At 35.0% G+C, this 19,405-nt stretch overlaps 1 protein-coding gene across 2 annotated transcripts; it reads left to right on the forward strand.

Annotated features, from left to right (window-relative positions):
* The first annotated feature begins 7,965 nt into the window (after positions 1-7,965).
* On the forward strand, positions 7,966-19,076 carry LOC147076850 (uncharacterized). 2 transcript variants are annotated; one of them, XM_085941376.1, is made up of 4 exons: positions 7,966-8,167; positions 14,757-14,858; positions 16,122-16,226; positions 16,641-19,076. In XM_085941376.1, the coding sequence occupies exons 1-4, from the start codon at positions 8,036-8,038 to the stop codon at positions 17,967-17,969; spliced, it is 1,668 nt and encodes a 555-aa protein (XP_085797502.1). In that variant the 5' UTR covers positions 7,966-8,035; the 3' UTR covers positions 17,970-19,076. The 2 variants fall into 2 exon arrangements, with proteins under 2 accessions (XP_085797502.1, XP_085797501.1); XM_085941375.1 differs by having other exon boundaries at positions 7,983-8,167; positions 14,754-14,858.
* The last annotated feature ends 329 nt before the right edge of the window (positions 19,077-19,405 follow it).

A 19,405-nucleotide genomic window follows, 5' to 3' on the forward strand; every position in this document is an offset into this window, starting at 1 on the left:
GTCTGAATCGCCCTCGCGTTTGATATCCATTTTATGTATTTGATGCGTAAAACGTCACTGATTAGCACGAACCAAGAGGTAAAACGTGTAAGATTTAGTTGGCGTCAGATTTACCATTGTCTACCATAGACAATAATTTTATTGTTATGCAGTTTTTAGTATTGCCATTATGCAGAGAAAATCAAAACTTTAATTTAAACCTTTTAGTCATCACAGGGATATTAATATATGCAAAGAATAATCGGAAAACGGACAGATTTAGAAACGTGGAGGACAACACAAAAAACTCTTTTTTATACTAATGCAGACTGTATCGCCGCATTTAGCAAATGTGTGTATTATCCGACCATGTCCGATCCTAATAGGATCATAATATCCACAGAGTAGAGGTTTGTATTAACAGATTTTGTTTTTTACGAGAAATGGATGTCAGCCACTTGTTCAACGTAATCATACCCTGACTCACACTCATATTGAAAAACAATACGTGTAGGTACTTTCCAGATTCAGGTTCGAACCTGGGACCCACGGCGTTAATGTGTGTAGGTATATGATCTGTGAAATATATCAAAAAACGAAGCCAATTATACGGACAGCAAAAATGATGTGAAGATATCTTCACGCCCGCAGTAAGACGCCGCAAATTTTTTAAAAGCAAGATAATTGACATTCGTGGCGACCAGCTCGGGCGGACCAATGGACCCAACAGCTGGTTGGACCGACTTGAGCATCTCTTCCCTCTCAGAGCACATTCTCGGACATTTCCTGAGGATGTGGTTTGCATCCTGTTTTTCTCAGCCGCATGGTCATGTCGGTCAGGTAACAAGTCCAAACTCAAAGGGCTTGGCAGTGAACCCAACATGGCCTGTCAAAAATTACGAAAGTAGGTAGGTAGGTGTTGTCCGTTGGTTCTTTGTCCGGTACAAATCTTGCAATCGATTTTTAACTAACTTCCCGACTAGCTAGACATTTGAACCTTTTAGAATACCAGAACACGATGCCAATGCATTTTTTAATACTTTTAGCCATGTTTAAGTAGAATTGAATTCATTTTCAGTTAATTCTGTTTTGTATGAAAAGTTATTTCGACACCATTATTGGTTGCTAGGGGGTCTGGGGTCCTAGCAACTAAATTATTAATATATACGTGCGTTACTATGGAAATTAATATTTGTAAAAATGACATTTCAGTTTTATTTCTATCAATTACATTTTTTTTGATCGTTTAAGCTAGTCAAGTCAAGTTTATATGATTCAACAGAAAATTTAAAAACGTTGTACATAAAAAGTTATTTTTATCTTGTAATTATTTTTTCTTAATGCTATACCTCCATCTCTTTTTGCCAGACAGCTCATGGTAAACTGTGGTTCGGCGAAATGCTATACGTACAATTTACAATTTAACCACAATAAGCATGTATGAAAAGCAAAACATCTGGCTCAGGGTTGGAAATCATTGGGGGAAAAAATTACAATAATATAAGAAATTAAAACAGCATCGCTTTCGTCTGTATCTATCTGTTTATTATGTAATACTAAAAACAATATAAACAACTCAATTTTTCACACAATTCCTTCATTTAATAAATAATACATCAATGAATCTATCTGTGTCTCTAATTAGTGTATAATACACCTACTATCTTTGAGCTCGAAGAAACGACAATTGTTGGACAAATTTAGTCATCCAGTGGTATTCAAGAAGTACAAAACGTCCGCAAGGTAGACCTAGAGGCCGCTGGATCGATGAAATGATAAAGTTCTGCGGAAGTACATGCCAACGCAACGCACGGGACCAAGAGAAGTGGAATCAGCTTGGAGAGGCCTTCATCGAGCAGTGGATAGGTTCAGGCTGATGATGGTGATGACACATACTATATGTTGTTAAGTGTAAACATCTAAACGTGGATAGTTATTTAAAATAGTATTAATCTTTCAACACAAATAGTTTATGCGACTCTGCTGTACTCCTATTTTCTTAACTGTAATAAAAGTATTATTATATTCATATATAAATTCATATATAATTTAATATAACTTAATTACGTAAACATTATTTTTAAAAAAATCACTTAGACGTCTTTCATTTTAAGGCTTTTTTCACTATGAATTAATTTGTGTCTCTTTAAGCTGGTCGATTCTTTACACTTATAATCGCATAAGTTACATTCGAATGGTTTTTCTCCACTATGGACCATCATATGTAGCTTCAAGGCACTAGATCTTTTACATTTGTAGTCACACAAGTTACACTCAAACGGGTTTTCTCCACTATGAACCATTTTGTGTCTTTTTAATTTACTTGATTGTTTGCATTTGAAATCGCAAATATTGCATTTAAATGGGGTTTCCCCACTGTGGATCATCAGGTGTGTTTTCAAGTTGCCAGACTCTATACATTTATAATCACAGTATTTGCACTTAAAGGGTTTTTCTCCGCTATGCGTCCTTTCATGGTTTTTTAGATTACCTGAAAGTTTACATTTATAATCACAATACCTACATTTATAAGGGGTTTCATCACAATGATTTTTTTTATGTTTCTTCAACCTAAGGCTTTGGGAACATTTGTAATAACATACGTAGCAATTAAATTGTTTCTCGGCACTATGGATTACTATATGTGTCTTTAATCTACTGGAATCGATACATTTATAATCACAATAGTTGCATTTGAAAGGTTTTTCGCCACTATGAATCATTTTATGTCTTTTGAAATGGTAATTATTAGTTGTTCTATAGTTGCACTCATTGCATACTAATTGCTCTATGTCACATTTATTTTTAACAACAGATGAAATAATCACGTTGTGCGAAATTCTATGTTTATTTAAAATGTGTTTAGCTGAAAAAAAGGCATAACACACATCACATACAAAATTCTTCTTAAAAAACGAAGCTCTATTTAACTTCAAACAGACTTCTTTTTCGGGTGTGAGTGTTATTTCTTTTTTAATTTCTTTTTTGTTGATTTCAATTTCATCCTTCCACAGCGCAGACTGAATCTCAGATATGACAAGTGGTCCATATTGTAATTTATGATTTTCTCTGTTATAATTTTCAAAAGATATTTTGCCTTTTTCTATAGATAAACGTTTACATTGGATGACATTTGATTCGGTTTCTATTTCATGTTTCAAGGTTTGCGTAACCTGAAAATCAGAAAAAAATAAAATTAGACTGAGAGGATTAAGGTGCTGTCTTTCTACAAGAGGCACCTAGCGGAAAAATACGAAGCTTGCAATTTAAGACATTTTTTCGATAATCTACAATATAAACTGTATTAATTAATAAATATGTATCTGAAAACATTAAAAACATAAATATTTTTTATTTTAACTCGAAGATAAACCTACAATTTAAGAAAAATGTTATAAAATGTGAATTTGGTGCAGAATCTCACGACATTATTGCATATTATTTTATAGTCATATTTAATATTAAATTTTCTATTTTTTTTGATAGACTAATTCATAGTTGTAATATTTTTTATATTCATTTTAAAAAACGTCAACTTTTATAAAAATATAAATGTATATAACTTGAAATTTTTTTATTTATATCAAATCTTATTTAGGTATGGTCCCTAACGGTCCTCCTATGTCATCCATTTCTCTATAGACATGCATATTATGTTCATAGTATTTTTTACACTATTCTTATAAACTCGTTTCAACCCTTTTCTATGCCACACTATAATAGTACTATGGCAGTATTTGACAGGCAAAAGATTTTTAACGTTTAATTTGGGTCTAGGACGATTCGGCACCGGACAACTGGACGCCACGGAATTCGAAAATAAATAGACGTTAGGTACTTATATGTACTTTAAAAAAATATTCAATACTATTATTTAAATGATTATACGAGTATTATGATTTAATAATTAGCTAGAATGTAAATATGCAGACGTAAACAATGATTTAATCGTGCATATGTTCCAACGAAAAAAGAGTTTTATATTTTATATAAAGCTTTAGGCATTGTAATTCTCAATCCGCGATAAAGAATACATTATGTTAAGAGTAAAATGAATTCAAACTACTAAGAAGTAGATAGAAACTGATTAAAATACCTCGTCTACGTTCTGTATACGTATCTACGACAGTGCTGCGTCCAATTGTCCGGAGGCCAGTCGTCCCATTACCTTTAATTTAGAGCGAAACTCTTACTTACATCGCGGTAATACCAATAATTTGTGGCATAATTATTCTAACAGATGTCACTGTGTATTTAATTTTTAAATTATGCAAATCAATCGACAGTGACTGGTAATTTGGAGATAACTCGCGAAATTTGTATGTGCGATCTGTCTATCACGGCTTCATAGAACGAGAAAGATTGCTGGATTGCGGATAGAACCGACTACATACAGAAAAAATGCCTATGACGGAATTTTTATACACACAAATTATATAGAGACTCACGTGCTCTACTCAAAAGTTAAAATTATAATTAACTTTCTTGTGCTACAATCCGATGTGGATTTTGGACGCCCTACGACTAATAACTTAAACAGATCTTTATTATGCGTCAATGACATTGAGCTACTTTACAAGCTGCTTGTTGGCGAAATTAAAATCGGACGAGTCAGCTAGTGCGATTGTGATGATCACACACAAAACTGTCCACTCGCTCAATAAGCTAGCGAGTTGAAACCGTCATTTTTGGTACTTATTTGACAGGACGTATGGAGTAGTTCGTTTTTTACCAGAAGGTCGCTACCATCGCTCTACTGCGCAGACGCAGTAGGCCCACACGCCAGCGTGTAGCGCGTAAAATTGACCGGCTTTCAACTATTCTCGGTAGATTGTTTATAATATGCTTGTTAGCTTGTTCGATAATGACACTGGGCAAGTTTTTAAGCAGATTGTAAATTCGCCAACAAGCAGCTTATAAAGTAGCTCAATGTCATTGAGGCTTTAGGAGGAATTGAGAGTTTGGTAAACAAATAAAAACAATATTACATTACAAGTGTATACAAATAACCATTCTACCTGATTGAGTAGCATGGATTCTGAATATGAACATCCAGGTTGGGGATCTGTAGAACATATTGGACGCAATGTATCTTCAATAATCTCACATTTGAAGCTATTTTGAAGAACATCTATCTCAGGTTTCATATTCACTAAGGAAGAGTTCTGAAAAAAAATGGTAATCAAATACTATATCGTCTGTTTAATATCCGAATTTATATACTTATATTATGGCAATAGTAAAAAAACAATAAAATTAAAGAATTAATCATATAACGGATCACATTGGAATCATCAAGGCATCAATCCTCGCAATAACTTTCGATTAGGTCTGGTATATTTAACACACAAACAATCACTAAAACAGATATTTAAAAAATTGATGCCATACCACGTTCGAACTCACGCTATAAAATTTTACTCCACGAATGTACGTAATGTAGAACGGCAGAGTTCACATTTACGCCGCATAAACTCGGAAAAAATGTGTAGCTAAATAAAGATATCTTCTAAGTATTAAGCTACAGTATGTAAGCATGCCTAATGCCAGCGCTCCATTGGCGAGCCAAAAGTCCGAGGACAATAAATCGTCCGATTTGTCTATGCTCTTCTACTGATCAACGAACGAATAAAAAAGTCGAGCTGTCAAAAGTTACGATTATCGTAATGTCTTCCGATAATCCTATAATTTTGTGTTATTTATATGTAGGCCTACATAAAATAATATAGCAGTGAAAACAGCACAAGTTTTACGTTTTCTTTTATGAATTTCATAAATACAAATAAAAAAATAATTGATAAATCTCTCATTTTCTAATGTGTAAATTAACAAACTAATCAATGAAAATGTTTAAAACAATTCAGATTTTTTTCGGTCCGAATGATTGCGTATTAATGTCAAATCGATTTGGCATAAGAGAAAGACAGTCGGATAGAGCCACGGATAAAATCCATACAGCCGAAAGTAAAGGAGTCTCAAAAATTTCTTTTAGACTCTCTCCACCATAAGGCCGTTCTTCAGCTGATGCGGTGCCCAAACGATAGACCCACTCTCAAGTCTGCTTCTAACTAAGGAGATATACAGAATTCATAGTACCGACGTAGAAGTGACAAGCTACGTTGTGGGTACTAGAATACCATAAGAATTGTGTCATAAATATTTATAATTTTTATTTACAGCGTGTGATTATGAGAAAGTAGTCCATTGATATTTTTATTATGACTTTTATGTAAGTATGTCATTTTGGTAATTGTGCCGCAGAGGTGGACACGAGCTTTTATATTATTTTTTTACGAAAACAGTTTATTCCATGTAGACAATTATAATAATTACCTTTTTCTGTCGGCGTATCGGCTTTTCGATCGAATAATCGTTAATTGAAAATTTGATATTTTCATACATTTTGATACACCATTATCACAAACTAAGATTATATGAGGTAATATTAGATCGGGGTAGGTTAGATTATGTTAGGTTTGGTTTGGTCTAAAAAGAAAGTTGTAAAATCTCATGTCCACCTCTGCGGCACATTTACCTTCATTTGTACCGTGGGGGGCTGCCTCTGACACAAAATATCCTCGTCTTGTAATCCGCACACGGGCGACGCCATGTATAGTTGTACATGGATGAAATGGGAAATAATATTCGGAAAATAAGACGTTTTCAAAAACTAACCTCAAAACAGGCATCGTCAACATTCTCTCGCTTTATCTGAGTGTCCAGGGTGATTGGAACCCTCGTGGGTGCATTTAACAAATGCATTATTTCTGTGGTTGATTCTGTATCACCTGGTTCGAGTTTTATATCCATTCTATGTATCTGATTCGTAAATATGTCAGAAATTCTCGTCAATTAGTCTCATAACATGTGTACGTGGAATATTTTGACATTAGCGGTTTTACCATAGACACGGATATCAGTGCTGCTATCTTTTTGTCGCTGATTTATAGTACGCGGTCCAAGAAATTATAGTAAGTATTTCGGGAAACATTATAGTACGCGCTGTCATAATAATATGTTGAAAATATACAAGTTTTTTGCTTCTCACCATACAAAATAACGGAGAATTTGAAAAATTCTTTGACCCTTTTTATTTTGGTAGGTAGGTAAGTAAAAACGCTTACCGCCGAATTCAATAAGTTTATTCTAAAACAAAGTCAAGGGTTTTTATTACATTTTTCGAGCATTTTTCCCCTCTAATAATTATTATGCTTTCCTTGTTTTATACGTATCGGAAAGTAGGTACCAGGGAACTCAAATACACAACAGGTAAGGCGATAACAGGTAACCGACTCGAGTAAGGATGAATCCGGGTTAAACTTACACACGTGTCTAGAATACGTTTAACGTTGAATACTGAAAACTGCTCTCGGTTTGTGCATTTACACTCCTTTAATGTTGGTGTATTACACACACTATTGCACGTGCATAATGCGTGCTTTATATTCATAGGACACTCACACATTCAAAAGCCTGCTTCACCATGCGACGTATTGAATTATAGCCTATTGGTATTCTATTTATTATCTGTTCTGTGGTAGGTACCTAGTAAAAAAGTAAATTGAAACTTGACGCTTCAAAGATTACCTATCTGAAACTAAAATGACTATCGAGCCAGTTTACAAATTAATAGATAACAAAGTAATCAACATAATGTATAATTTATTTTCCACTGTCGCCGCTTTAGTGGTTTAATGTCTAGAGCAAGTGTCCCAATGTAAACCGTCCCAAGGTAGGTACAAACCGTTCCTAAGCCAATTATTTTACTATTAATTCGGTTACTAAATGATGGCAACACTGCGGGGCCCTGGTAAAACGAATATTTTCACGTCGTGCACCTTCATTTCACCTTTTCCGGTTCCATTTTCCATGTTTTCATTTAGACAATGACTATAATTAAATTTTTATGATCCATATATTTTTTTGCGATAATTTTTAGATATTTTTTTTATCAAATGGCAATAACTTTGTTTATGGTATCGTCACGCCCGCTCCCGCTACTGCACGTCTAGGAAATCGATAATCTTTGTCCCAAAACTTCATAAAACAACATAAAATGGATATAAAGCGCGAACCGGTTGATAGCGATTCAGACGCTGAATATATGCATTTCACACCGGACATTCCAAACATTCCGGACACCTATATAAAACAAGAGCCTGTCGACAACACCTGCCGCGATTTTAAGGTTAGTTTTTAAAAACGTATCGTTTTACTGATCATTATTATGCATGAATTTTATTATACCACGAAGCATATTATATACTTGATGGTATTTTTTGAATGTTTTTAGTGCGGTAGGTTTAGTAGTCAGGGCAAACTATTAATCGTTTTTTGTGGCCAATTTAATTGAAATATGGCGACATGTCCATAGTCACAATTATCTCACTTGCAAACAAGTCAACGACCCGTGTTTGTGTTGTCAAATACATATCGATGGCTCAGTTCCATAGAAGGACAAGTCCAAAATTTGATGTTTTGAGTTATATTACCCATTATATTTGAATATTGCTACTTTTCAGTTCCACAAAAGGACAACTCGTAAAAAATACTGGTTTTCTCTCGTTGGACAGATGTCTTCATATGGAAATAAATAAACTTAAACACTCTCTCAGTTCCATAAAAGGACAACTTAAGATATCGTTTTGTGAAAATATTGTTTTGTGAATTATTGCATTTCATAAAGGGACAACTCAAAACGGCGTTCTATCATTATGAAAGTAGGATCACCGTGTGCTGCGAAGTGCAGATTAACATGTTATGATAAAATTGAATTCAATCAAAGGGAACATATCCACCTAAGTTTTTGGTGGATCGGAGACGATGATCGACGACGTGAGTTTATTTATTAAGGTGCATCACGCCAGTTATTCCAAAGTACAGAATGCAAACTCCTGGTAGTACACGTACAGTTAACAAGGCAAACTGTTTTGATATAAATGGGATCCAAATAAGAGCGTGCATTTTTTATATGAATACTTTGAGCATAATATGCAAGACAATGATTGAAATTGCACATAAAAACACGAACATGGAGTGTTTCATTCAGATTTAAAGGGAAGGAATGGGAAAGGTGGAGTGAGAATTGATGATGAAATAAAGGAAAAAATCTGTAATCACATCAAATCATTTCCAGTAATGTCTTCCCATTATTGTAGAGCTTATAGTGAAAAAATGTATCTCGATGGAAGCCTGAACATTGCTACAATGTACAGGCTATACCAAGAATTTTGTACGGAGAAAGATATGCCGATTGTAAAAAAAAAACATTTGTAGGATACAATTTTTAACACCGCGGTGTTAAATTTAGATTTTTTGTCCCGAAAAAGGACCAATGTATCACATCTTGTCAAATTTTTAAAAATTCAAGCCCGGAAGAAAAAATTAGAAAAGAGGATCAATTAGGTACCTACACAAGCATATAAAAGAAAATGACGTTGCTTCAACTTTGGTCAAAGTTGCTTGCTTCGATCTGCAAGCTGTTCTAGCAGTGCCCTCCGGAAACATTAGTAGCTTCTCTTATAAACACCGGTTAAATACGTATAATTTTACTATATACCTACGACATAACAAAGAAGCAAGGCCACTGTTACTTATGGCATGAGGGCTTAGGAAAAAGGGGTTCAAACGAAACAGGTTGCTGCTTGTTAGCTTTTTTACAAGTAAACCCATCAAAAAATAATGTATTATTGTACATACATACAATATACATACATTTCTGTAGCCCCAATAATACGGTTAGCCAAGAAAACTGGCAAACTATATACAATATGTAAAGAAATGGACACTGGAATGGATGGCATGGCCCCCACACCCTGAAGCGGGCCTCCAGGCTAAGATCTTTGGCGGGCCCCCCTACGTATCGCTAAAGATAAAGGCAGTGTGATACAATAGCGTTTTCCAAATGGTGTTCGCGGTAAAATAAATGTGTATATTTAGTGTTTTTTTGCATATTTTAATAAGTACATCCATTTGAATTATGGAGTTGGCGAGTATCGATACGCAATAAAATTTGTATCGTACAACCACATTATTTTAAATAATAACATTATTGAGAAAAATAGCACCACAGGCGACTTTTTCTTTTACTATTAGAGAGAATTTGTTTTTGAATTTTGAGTTTTGAATGTGTTTAGATCACTTGTCTGGTCGACTCGCCACGCCGGGCCCTTCCTGAGCTCGGGCCCCCAGGCTAGAGCCCTGTCAGCCCCCCCTTTGTGAGGGCCATGCCTATGATACTTTACCAGTTACTTAATGAGGTCGCTTCTAAATTCGTATCTGATGGATGTATTTCATCGACTGCAAGCTTAATTGATTTTTAAAAACTTACCTACACCATCTGTAAATTGTAGACGTTCAATGAAAACAAATACCTATAACTGACGGAGTTTATTGTGAACTATTTATGTACAATCTTAACAGCCAACCTCCACCCTTCGCCACTGGTGGTTACCCAATATGTGGATATACTGTTATCAGTGACTGATGTTTTGAGATAACGCCAATAAAGAACATTATGTTAACTCAATATTGTAAAGTTGTCAGTTCCATAGTGATAAGTCTAATTATTGTCAGTATTCATACAGAGTTGTCAGCTCCATAGAGGGTTATGTCCGATTATTGCTCAAAACTATTAAAATCATTATGATAATTAGCATAAACAACTTGAACCCTAAAACTACATACTATTCATAACATATTTCACTAAAAAGATAATACAAATAATAAACTGTCACTTTTATACAAGTCAGTTTAGGTGAGTCAAAACTTTGATCAGCCATTACTCGAAACTATCAATTTCTAGTTGTCCCACTATGGAACTGAGCCATCGATATGTTGTCCATCCAAGATGCGGGCAATTGTGTAAATATTTCGGAAATGTTTTTGCTTTCTTGAAAAATGTTTGTAAACTGTAATGAAGCAGCGGGATCATTATCATGTAAACACTTTTTATATTATTCAGAACTGATTTTTTAAAAGCGTCAATTACATTGAACTACTTTACGAGCTGTTTGTTGGCGAATTTACAATCTGCATGTAAAGTCGCCCAGTGTAATCATCGAACAAGCTAACAAGCAGATTGTAAACACTCTACCGAGAAAAGTTGAAAGCCGGCGTGTGGGCCTACTGCGTCTGCGCAGTAGAGCGCAGTAGCAATCTCCCGGTAAAAAAACGAACTACGTTCTGTCAAAATAGTCGCTGGCTTGTGGCTTTTCAGCGAATGGAAAGTTTTGTGTGTCATCATCATAATCGCAGTAGCTGAATCGCCCGCTATTAAATTCGCCAACAAACAGCTCGTAATGTAGCTCAATGTAATTGACGCTTAAGCAGATCACAATTTAAACAACTTATTAGTATTAGAATACAGTCAATGCATCTTTCTCAGGGGTTGGATATAAACTGATTAACAAAGCTATTCTTGTTGAGCACGTTACAAAGGATACATAAAGATCACATGAAATTTCCAGACAAGAATAGGTCCGAAACCATAAGGGCTAACTAAAACAAATAAGTATAAAAAGCAAAATACAAAGCACGCTCAAGTCGAGCTCAAGCAACAAAACAAGTTTTTATACAACTAACTATTAAGAGCATACTTCAGTGAAACGGCAAATAATTTTCAGCAATAGATGGGACGTAATTTTGGATGCGTTGCCAGTCGGAGAGCGATAATTGACAAGTGAGCACTTCAATTTGTATTGTAATGGCGTCGGAGGAATTAATTCTTAAATCGTGTAAAGATGACTAAAAAATGTTACGTATTTACTCGAAAAACAAAACATGTCACTGAATATATTATTATTATTACTTAAATAACAATAAACAAAATATTAAATGGACGCATGTTGAATTTTTATGACAAATTATGTTTTGTTCGTTTGCACAATATGCGCGTCGCGTAGTCACGATCGTTTTAGACCGTGCCTCAGCTGAAGTATAAGCCTTAATCATTTTTATTACATGAGGTCTGAGGTTACCGGACCCTAGGTACATGTTTCAAACAGTCAAAACTATTTCCACACGGCGCGTAAACCATTTTCCCTACCTATCTACTTCACAAAGTCAGCGTCAAAACACTAACATAACCTCAAAACGATTTTCATTAATTTCTTTTGTGCGAATATTTCTTTTGTAGGTTCTGCAATTGTTATTACAATATGATTAGAAATTAATATGTCTATACACATCGCTTAGGTAACGAGAGTCTAGGACGATTTGGCGCCGGGACAACTGGACGCCACGGAATTCGAAAATAAATAGACGTTAAGTGCTTATAGGTACTTTAAAATAAAATATTTGAAATTAATATTTATATGTAAAATATTATGATTTAATAGTTAGTTAGAATGTAAATATTCAGACGTAAATAATGATTTAATCGTGCATATGTTTAAGTTCCAACGAAAAGACTTTTTTATTTTATATAAAGCCTTAGGCATGGTAATTCTCAATCCGCAATAAAGAATACATTATGTTGAATTAAAACTACTAAGTAGTAGATAGAAAATGATTAAAATACCTTGTCAACGTTCTGTATATGTGTTACGACAGTTCGGCGTCCAATTGTCCGGAGTCCAGTTGTCCCATTCCCGGTAACGATGCATATTTAATTTAAGTTTATATCTAACTAATTTGACAAGTAGGGCGTTTGGTTTTCAGTACAATGAATTTTTTATTAAGATATAGGTTAATTAGAATAGGTAGGAAGCTAAACACCGGAGTTCGTGGACCAAGGTTTGGGAGCCGGGCTGTCTTTATTATTTTATTAAGTACCCAACCAAAGAACACAAAACCAGCATGCCAACAATTCAATAGTTAAATCCATCATATTTTAGCATGAATACATGCTTTTTTCTTGACCTCCCGGGCGGATTCGTTACGAAAAATCGCACAGGCGTAACGAAAAATAAAGTCACAAAAGTAGCGCGGCCGTCAGAGTCTCCAGTCGGCCACGCACGGCGCTTTGGGAATGACGTGTAAACCCGCGCCCCGCAATTTATTTTATTTTCTTTCGAAGTTGGACAATCAGCGTTCAGAGAATCATTAGACAAAGCATGTTTAATAATTTTAGCCATCAGGGTTTAATTTTTTTTTCAATATGGAATTTTCCAGTTAATTCCTGCTGTGCCTATGCTAAGGTGTTTTCAAATGATGGATGTTCAATATAAAGAATGTTGCATTCTTAAATGTTGTGAATTATTCGTTGAATACATAGAATAATTTATAAAATTATTAGCAAGTGCATGAACGTTATGATTAAAATTTGGAGTCATCCAGGCGTTCGTGGGGAATTAGGATACTTGCGCATCTATTCATTACACAAAACTGCTATCCAGGGTAGATTATCATATGTTTGTATTGGGGTATTATAATTGTTACAATAAGTTAGCCGTTTAAACAGCCAAACTGTCTATCTCGCTCTAAAATTTAGCACAACCAAGAAAGGTGCTGTTAAAAGATAGCACTTATTGTAACAATTACAACTAACTTATTGTAAAAATTATAATACTTCGATACAAATATGAAAAACTACTCTCAATAGCGGCCGATAGTAGTCTTTTGTATAAAATAGATGCGTTGATTTAAAATACAAGCCGAATGCTAAATTATCGTAATTTGACAGGTAAGCATTTCATATACAAACAACTAGTTAATTAGATAGAACGTATGTAGCTTAATTGCTAGTGCACTCTCACATTTAAACTCGCCTCTTCTGCCGCACAGCCATACATCAAACCTTCTAGGACCGTCTTTTCGATGTTGCATATGAAGACCGCGCACACCTACCTAGCGACAGTCGCGCGTGAACTCTCGACTTCTTTTGATTCGGTGGAGGTATGGCGGTGTAGGAATGACCAATTCGTAGGTGTGTGTATGCGTTCTGCCGTCTTCGACTCGCAGTCCGAGAAACATGCGATGTGTTGTTAGCAGCACTAGATGTTTTTTCAAACTAAAAAGTCGCATTCGACCAATCTGCGGAGCTGTATTTGGCAGCATGTGTTTTTTTAATAACGATGGCGTCACATCGACGTATTCGACACGTTACAGACGAAACGACTTTTGATGTGCGAGCCTACTCTGTAGTACACTGTTACTCTTGAATCATTGCTTGAATTCGCGAAGTCACTTTTTATATTTATTTATTTCATTACTTTTAATTGACTGTAACGCCTTCGATGCAATCTTTCCAATGACATTATTAATGGACAACGCACTCAGTACAGTAGATAGCAAGCAAATTCGTACATAGCGACATTCGTACATGTATAGGTAGATGTCACACAATTTCCATTATGCGATATCACGTATCGGGAATTTATAGCAATATCACCTTTATTGTAATGCCGTTAGAACAGTGTTTCTAGTGTCAATGTTCATTTGAGCGAACCCATTCGAACCGAACCATTCGGCAGACCCAACAAAAAGCATCGGTAATTTATAGCAATATCACCTTTATTGTAAATGGCGTAAGAACAGATTATGCCATTCGGCAGACCCGACAAAAAAGTGAGTGTCATTTTTTTCCAGATGCTTCGTCTATATTAATGTCATTGAATCTTTCTCTCAAATCGTCGAAATGTGTCCGTTTCAATGACAAGCCTTCGGAGACATTCAGTGGAATTTTTCAATCAGTTCATAAGCTTGGTCTTGGTAGACACCCTTGTAATTTGTTTGTGTAGATGATGTATTTGATTTTACTTATATTTGTATAAATATGTATTTAGTTTCCTCTTATCGTTTATACCTATAACAATTATTGTAACTGTTTTCAGCAGGATGGGTTCAATGCCGAGTTTGTTCAAAGCACAATGCGTCCATTAAGCTATGAAGAGCCGCTACCTGGATGTTCTTACGCAGAATACAATCCGGTTAAGCAGGTAAATTGATTGCTTGTACATACCATGTACTTTGAGTACGGTAGGTTCGGTAGTCAGAGCAAATCAATAATACTTTTTGTGGCCAATTTAATTGAAACATGTCCGTAGTCGCCGAGACCACGCGATACATTATTTTGAATAACGACGACGTCACAATGACGTATTTGACACGTTGCAGTCGAGACGACTTTTAATTTTCGAGCTGCCTTATCGTGAATCTAGTGGTTACAGGCTCAAGTCCCGTCGGGCGTCGTATTTGTTTCCAGTTTTTTCTTAAAGGTCTGCCTAAATGATCGATGACATTGAGCCACTTTACACGCTGCTTGTTTGCGAATTTACAATCTGCTCGTAAACACGCCCAGTGTCATCATCGAACAAGCTAACAAGTAGATTGTAAACAATCTACCGTGAAAAGTTGAAAGCCGTTCAACTTTACACGCTTACACTCTGGCGTGTGGGTCTACTGCGTCTGCGCAATAGAGCGATGGTAGCGACCTAAAAACCCCGCGAGAAAAAAAGGACTACTCATTTTGACATTTACCGTTTTGACGTTTTTAAATGGAAACATTATTCGGCAAACATTTTACTTTCATTTACGTTCCACTTCATAGCGCTAGAGCCCGATAAAAGTAAACAACAACACAATATTATCATTTCAACTCGCTAGCTTGTGTATATTATCTATGTTCTGGAACTACGTTCTGTCAAAATAGTCGCTGGCTTGTGGCTTCTCAGCGAATGGAAAGTTTTGTGTGTCATCATCACAATCGCAGTAGCTGAATCGCCCGCTTTTATATTCGCCAACCAACAGCTTGTAAAGTAGCTCAATTTCGTTGACGCTTAAGGTGCTTTCAAATTAAATATACTCATTATAATATGTTTTAATGAGTTTTCTTGGGACGCGCACAGTGTTTTGTCAATTAATGACAAGTTTTATATATTATTTTCTTACAAATAAAAACACTTTTACTCTGTTACTGATAAATATGTGCTTGACTTCGCTAAGTCACTTTATTTATTTGTTTACTTTTAATTGAACGTAACGCATTCGATACGATCTTTCTCTCAAATCGTCGAAATGTGTCCATTTCGATGACTAGCATACGAAGAGATTCAGTGGAAATTTTCAATCAGTCCATACGTTGTTACGGGTAGACACCCTTCTTGTAATTTGCTTGTGAAGATGATATATTTGATTTCACTTATATATATTTAGTTACACTTATCGTTTATACCTATAACAATTATCGTAATTGTTTTCAGGAAGATGACTTCAACGCCGAGTTTGTTCAAAGCACAATGCGTCCATTAAGCTATGAAGATCCTCTACCTGGATGTTCTTACTCAGAATACAATCCGGTTAAGCAGGTAAATTGATTGCTTGTGCATACATATACCTTTGGGGTTTTTGTTCATGGGGTCTTTGATGTTTAGTATTGTATTATTAGCGAAGTGATCCCAGTACTATTCAATTTGTTGTCTATCTTTTTCTATGTTAAAACTACACTAAAATCAACATCGTTAATATGGGAATAGTATTTACGGGCCCATGCTTTAGTTAGACAAAGAATTATTTTGTTAGATTTTTCTATTAAAACTAATTTAGTGCTAACTCCGCGACTGGTGCGTTTGAGTAATTGGCCATTAGATATAATTAACGTGTTATTTAAATGTGGTAATTAAAAGGTCAGCAGTGATTAAATTGATATTGATTATTGGTTTCCTTTATTTTTAAACAGTTTTGACATTTATATTAACCGTCATGTTTATTTTGATTTTAAGGAGACGCTGCACCAATCTCAGTATTACCAATATGCCATGCCTGAGATTCAGTTCCCTGTACGGATTGGTGAAATCAAAAAGGAAATTATTGATAAAGAAGTCTGTCTTGTGTTGACTAGAGCTAAATTTTATGAAAAGAATTTTGTATGCGGTGTATGTTTTGCTTTTTTCGCATCTGAATGTAATCTATTGGACCACAAGATGTTACATAACAGTTCTTCATATAATGGTAACGATAAAAATAAATGTAAAATCAAGAACTTGAAAAGACGTAACGTGGTTCAAAAGGTTGATAAACCTTTTGAATGCGGTTCATGTGATTATAGGTGTAATCAATCCGCTATTTTAAAAAGACATGAAATGGTTCATAGAGGAGAGAAACCTTTCACTTGCGATTCATGTGATCACAAAACTGTGACATTAGGTAACTTAAACATTCATAAATTGGTGCATCTTGGTGAAAAACGTTTTAAATGCGATTCATGTGATTATAGATGTAATCATTCCGCAAGCTTAAGGGACCATAAAATGATTCACAATGGTGAAAAACCTTTCAGTTGCAATTTATGTGATTACAAAACTGTAAAGTCTAGTAATTTAAAGAAACATAAAATGGTTCATAGTGGTGAAAAACCTTTCAAATGCGAGTTGTGTGATTACAATTGTAAATATTCCGTCAGTTTAAGAATACATAAAATGGTTCATAATGGTGAAAAACCTTTCAAATGCGATTTGTGTGATTACAGATCTAATCGTTCCGCTTGCTTAAAAGAACATAAAATGCGGCATAGTGGTGAAAAACCTTTCACTTGCGATACATGTGATTACAAAACTGTTACATCTAGTATGTTAAATATACATAAAATGGTGCATAGTGGTGAAAAACCTTTTACTTGCGATCTGTGTGATTACAAAACTGTGACATCTGGTAACCTAAAAAATCATAAAATTGTTCATAGTCGTGAAAAGTCTTTAAAATGCGATTTATGTGAATACATGTGTAATGATTTCATTAGCTTAACGGAACATAAAATGGTTCATGATGACAAACCTTTCATTTGCGATTCGTGTGATTACAAAACTGTGTCAATTAGTATGTTGAAAAGACATGAAATGGTTCATAGCGGCGAAAAACCTTACATTTGCGATTTGTGTGATTACAAAACTATAACCTTTTATAACTTAAAAAAACATAAAATGGTTCATAGTGGTGAAAAACCTTTCACTTGCGATTCGTGTGATTACAAAACTGTGACATCTAGTCAGTTAAAAGTACATAAAAAAAATGGCCCACAGTGGTATAAAGCCTTTCACTTGCGATTTTTGTGACTTTAAAACTGTGACATCTAGTTACCTAAATAAACATAAAATAATTCATAGTGTTGAAAAACCTTTCACATGCGATTCTTGCGATTACAAAACTGTGTCATCTGGTAACTTAAAAAAACATAAAATAGTTCATAGTGGTAAAAAGCCTTCAAATGCGACTCTTGTTAGTACAAATATAGTCAATCCGCTTGCTTAAGTTGTCCTTGTTGAGAGTTCAAAGTTTCGAGGCGTAGATCACTATTGGTTGGATAATTGCCCACTGAAGAAAGAAGCCGATACATTACACGACTGGTCCTACTTTTCGCCCCTCCCGTTGTCTATGGATGACCTGTCATTGCCTGTCATTGTCTATTGAGTGCTCATACTGACGCGTCTGCCGTGTTCACTTGTCGGAGTATTCTTAGTTTCAGATTTCTTTCAGATTATTTTAACGTATCTCAGAGACCTTGCAATGCATCTGACTTAGTGGTTATGTGTTATTGATAATTGGGAGTGACGATCAAAGTAAGTGAACTTCTTCTGTGTATACCAATAGTATCATAATACACTAGAACGTTTGTGAATGTGACAGTCGATTCTAAATGACAATAACTAATAACTTATTTATAGTCTTCAGTCATTATAGAATACTAAACTCTGCTTGCGAGTACGTTACTAATAAATAGTATGGCAGTGGGCCACTCATTGCTTGTGCAAAAAGTTGTGCTCAAACTTTATTAATCTAATAATGGCGGTGGTTGAATTCCTGCCATACTCTAGCTAATTTTGTAGACTAAATTAATTCTGAGAAAACTCCTTGAAATGCCCTGAGAGCCTTTTTAATTAATGTACACTATGAATGACTGACTGCTATTTCTACAGAAACGGTCAAACTGGTCATACTAAATATTCTCTGTATTAAAAGTTGTATTCTCTGCAGTTTTAATTATATATAAGTAGGTATAATATGGGGCACCAAGGCCAAATGGCCTTTTATCCTAGTTATCTGTAGTATTCGCGTCTGCATGGCTCTTCGTCGTGGGTCTGAAGGAAAAACGTTAAAAATAAAAAGAGCTGTGAAAAATAGGGGATATACAGTGGTTTCTCCTTCGAATTGACTGAGTCAGCACTGTGAAATATATTATTTTTTTATATCTTTGCGATGAAGAGGCTACAAAATTGCCTCTATTTGTCTCCTACTGTAGAGAAAAAATATAAACCAAGAAGAATATATAATGTTTGAGGCTTTCACGGTTGTTTTTTTATCGTAGTAGATCTTTAAGCCTCCACCGTGAGTCCCTCCTCGATGCCTCGGGCTCGTTGCAGATGTCACTATCAAAAGATGATATCATCTCTTGATCGAGGAATGAAGGAAAAACAACACACGGTGGAAACCCAAAAATCTGCTACGATAAACTAAGAAGACTTTAAGAGCAGTATTGCTCTTAGTCTCAGAA

Source organism: Rhyacophila brunnea, unplaced genomic scaffold (assembly GCF_057557595.1).
Source record: "Rhyacophila brunnea isolate RB1 unplaced genomic scaffold, BYU_Rbru_1.0 scaffold_13, whole genome shotgun sequence".
NCBI lineage: Eukaryota > Metazoa > Arthropoda > Insecta > Trichoptera > Rhyacophilidae > Rhyacophila > Rhyacophila brunnea.

Bases quoted from the DNA above. Each gene is read 5' to 3' on its own strand.
- LOC147076850 (XM_085941375.1), top strand. From the start codon at position 8,036: ATGGATATAAAGCGCGAACCGGTTGATAGCGATTCAGACGCTGAATAT. The intron at 8,168-14,753 runs GTTAGTTTTTAA...AACTGTTTTCAG, and splicing joins ACACCTGCCGCGATTTTAAG to CAGGATGGGTTCAATGCCGA. The intron at 14,859-16,121 runs GTAAATTGATTG...AATTGTTTTCAG, and splicing joins AATACAATCCGGTTAAGCAG to GAAGATGACTTCAACGCCGA.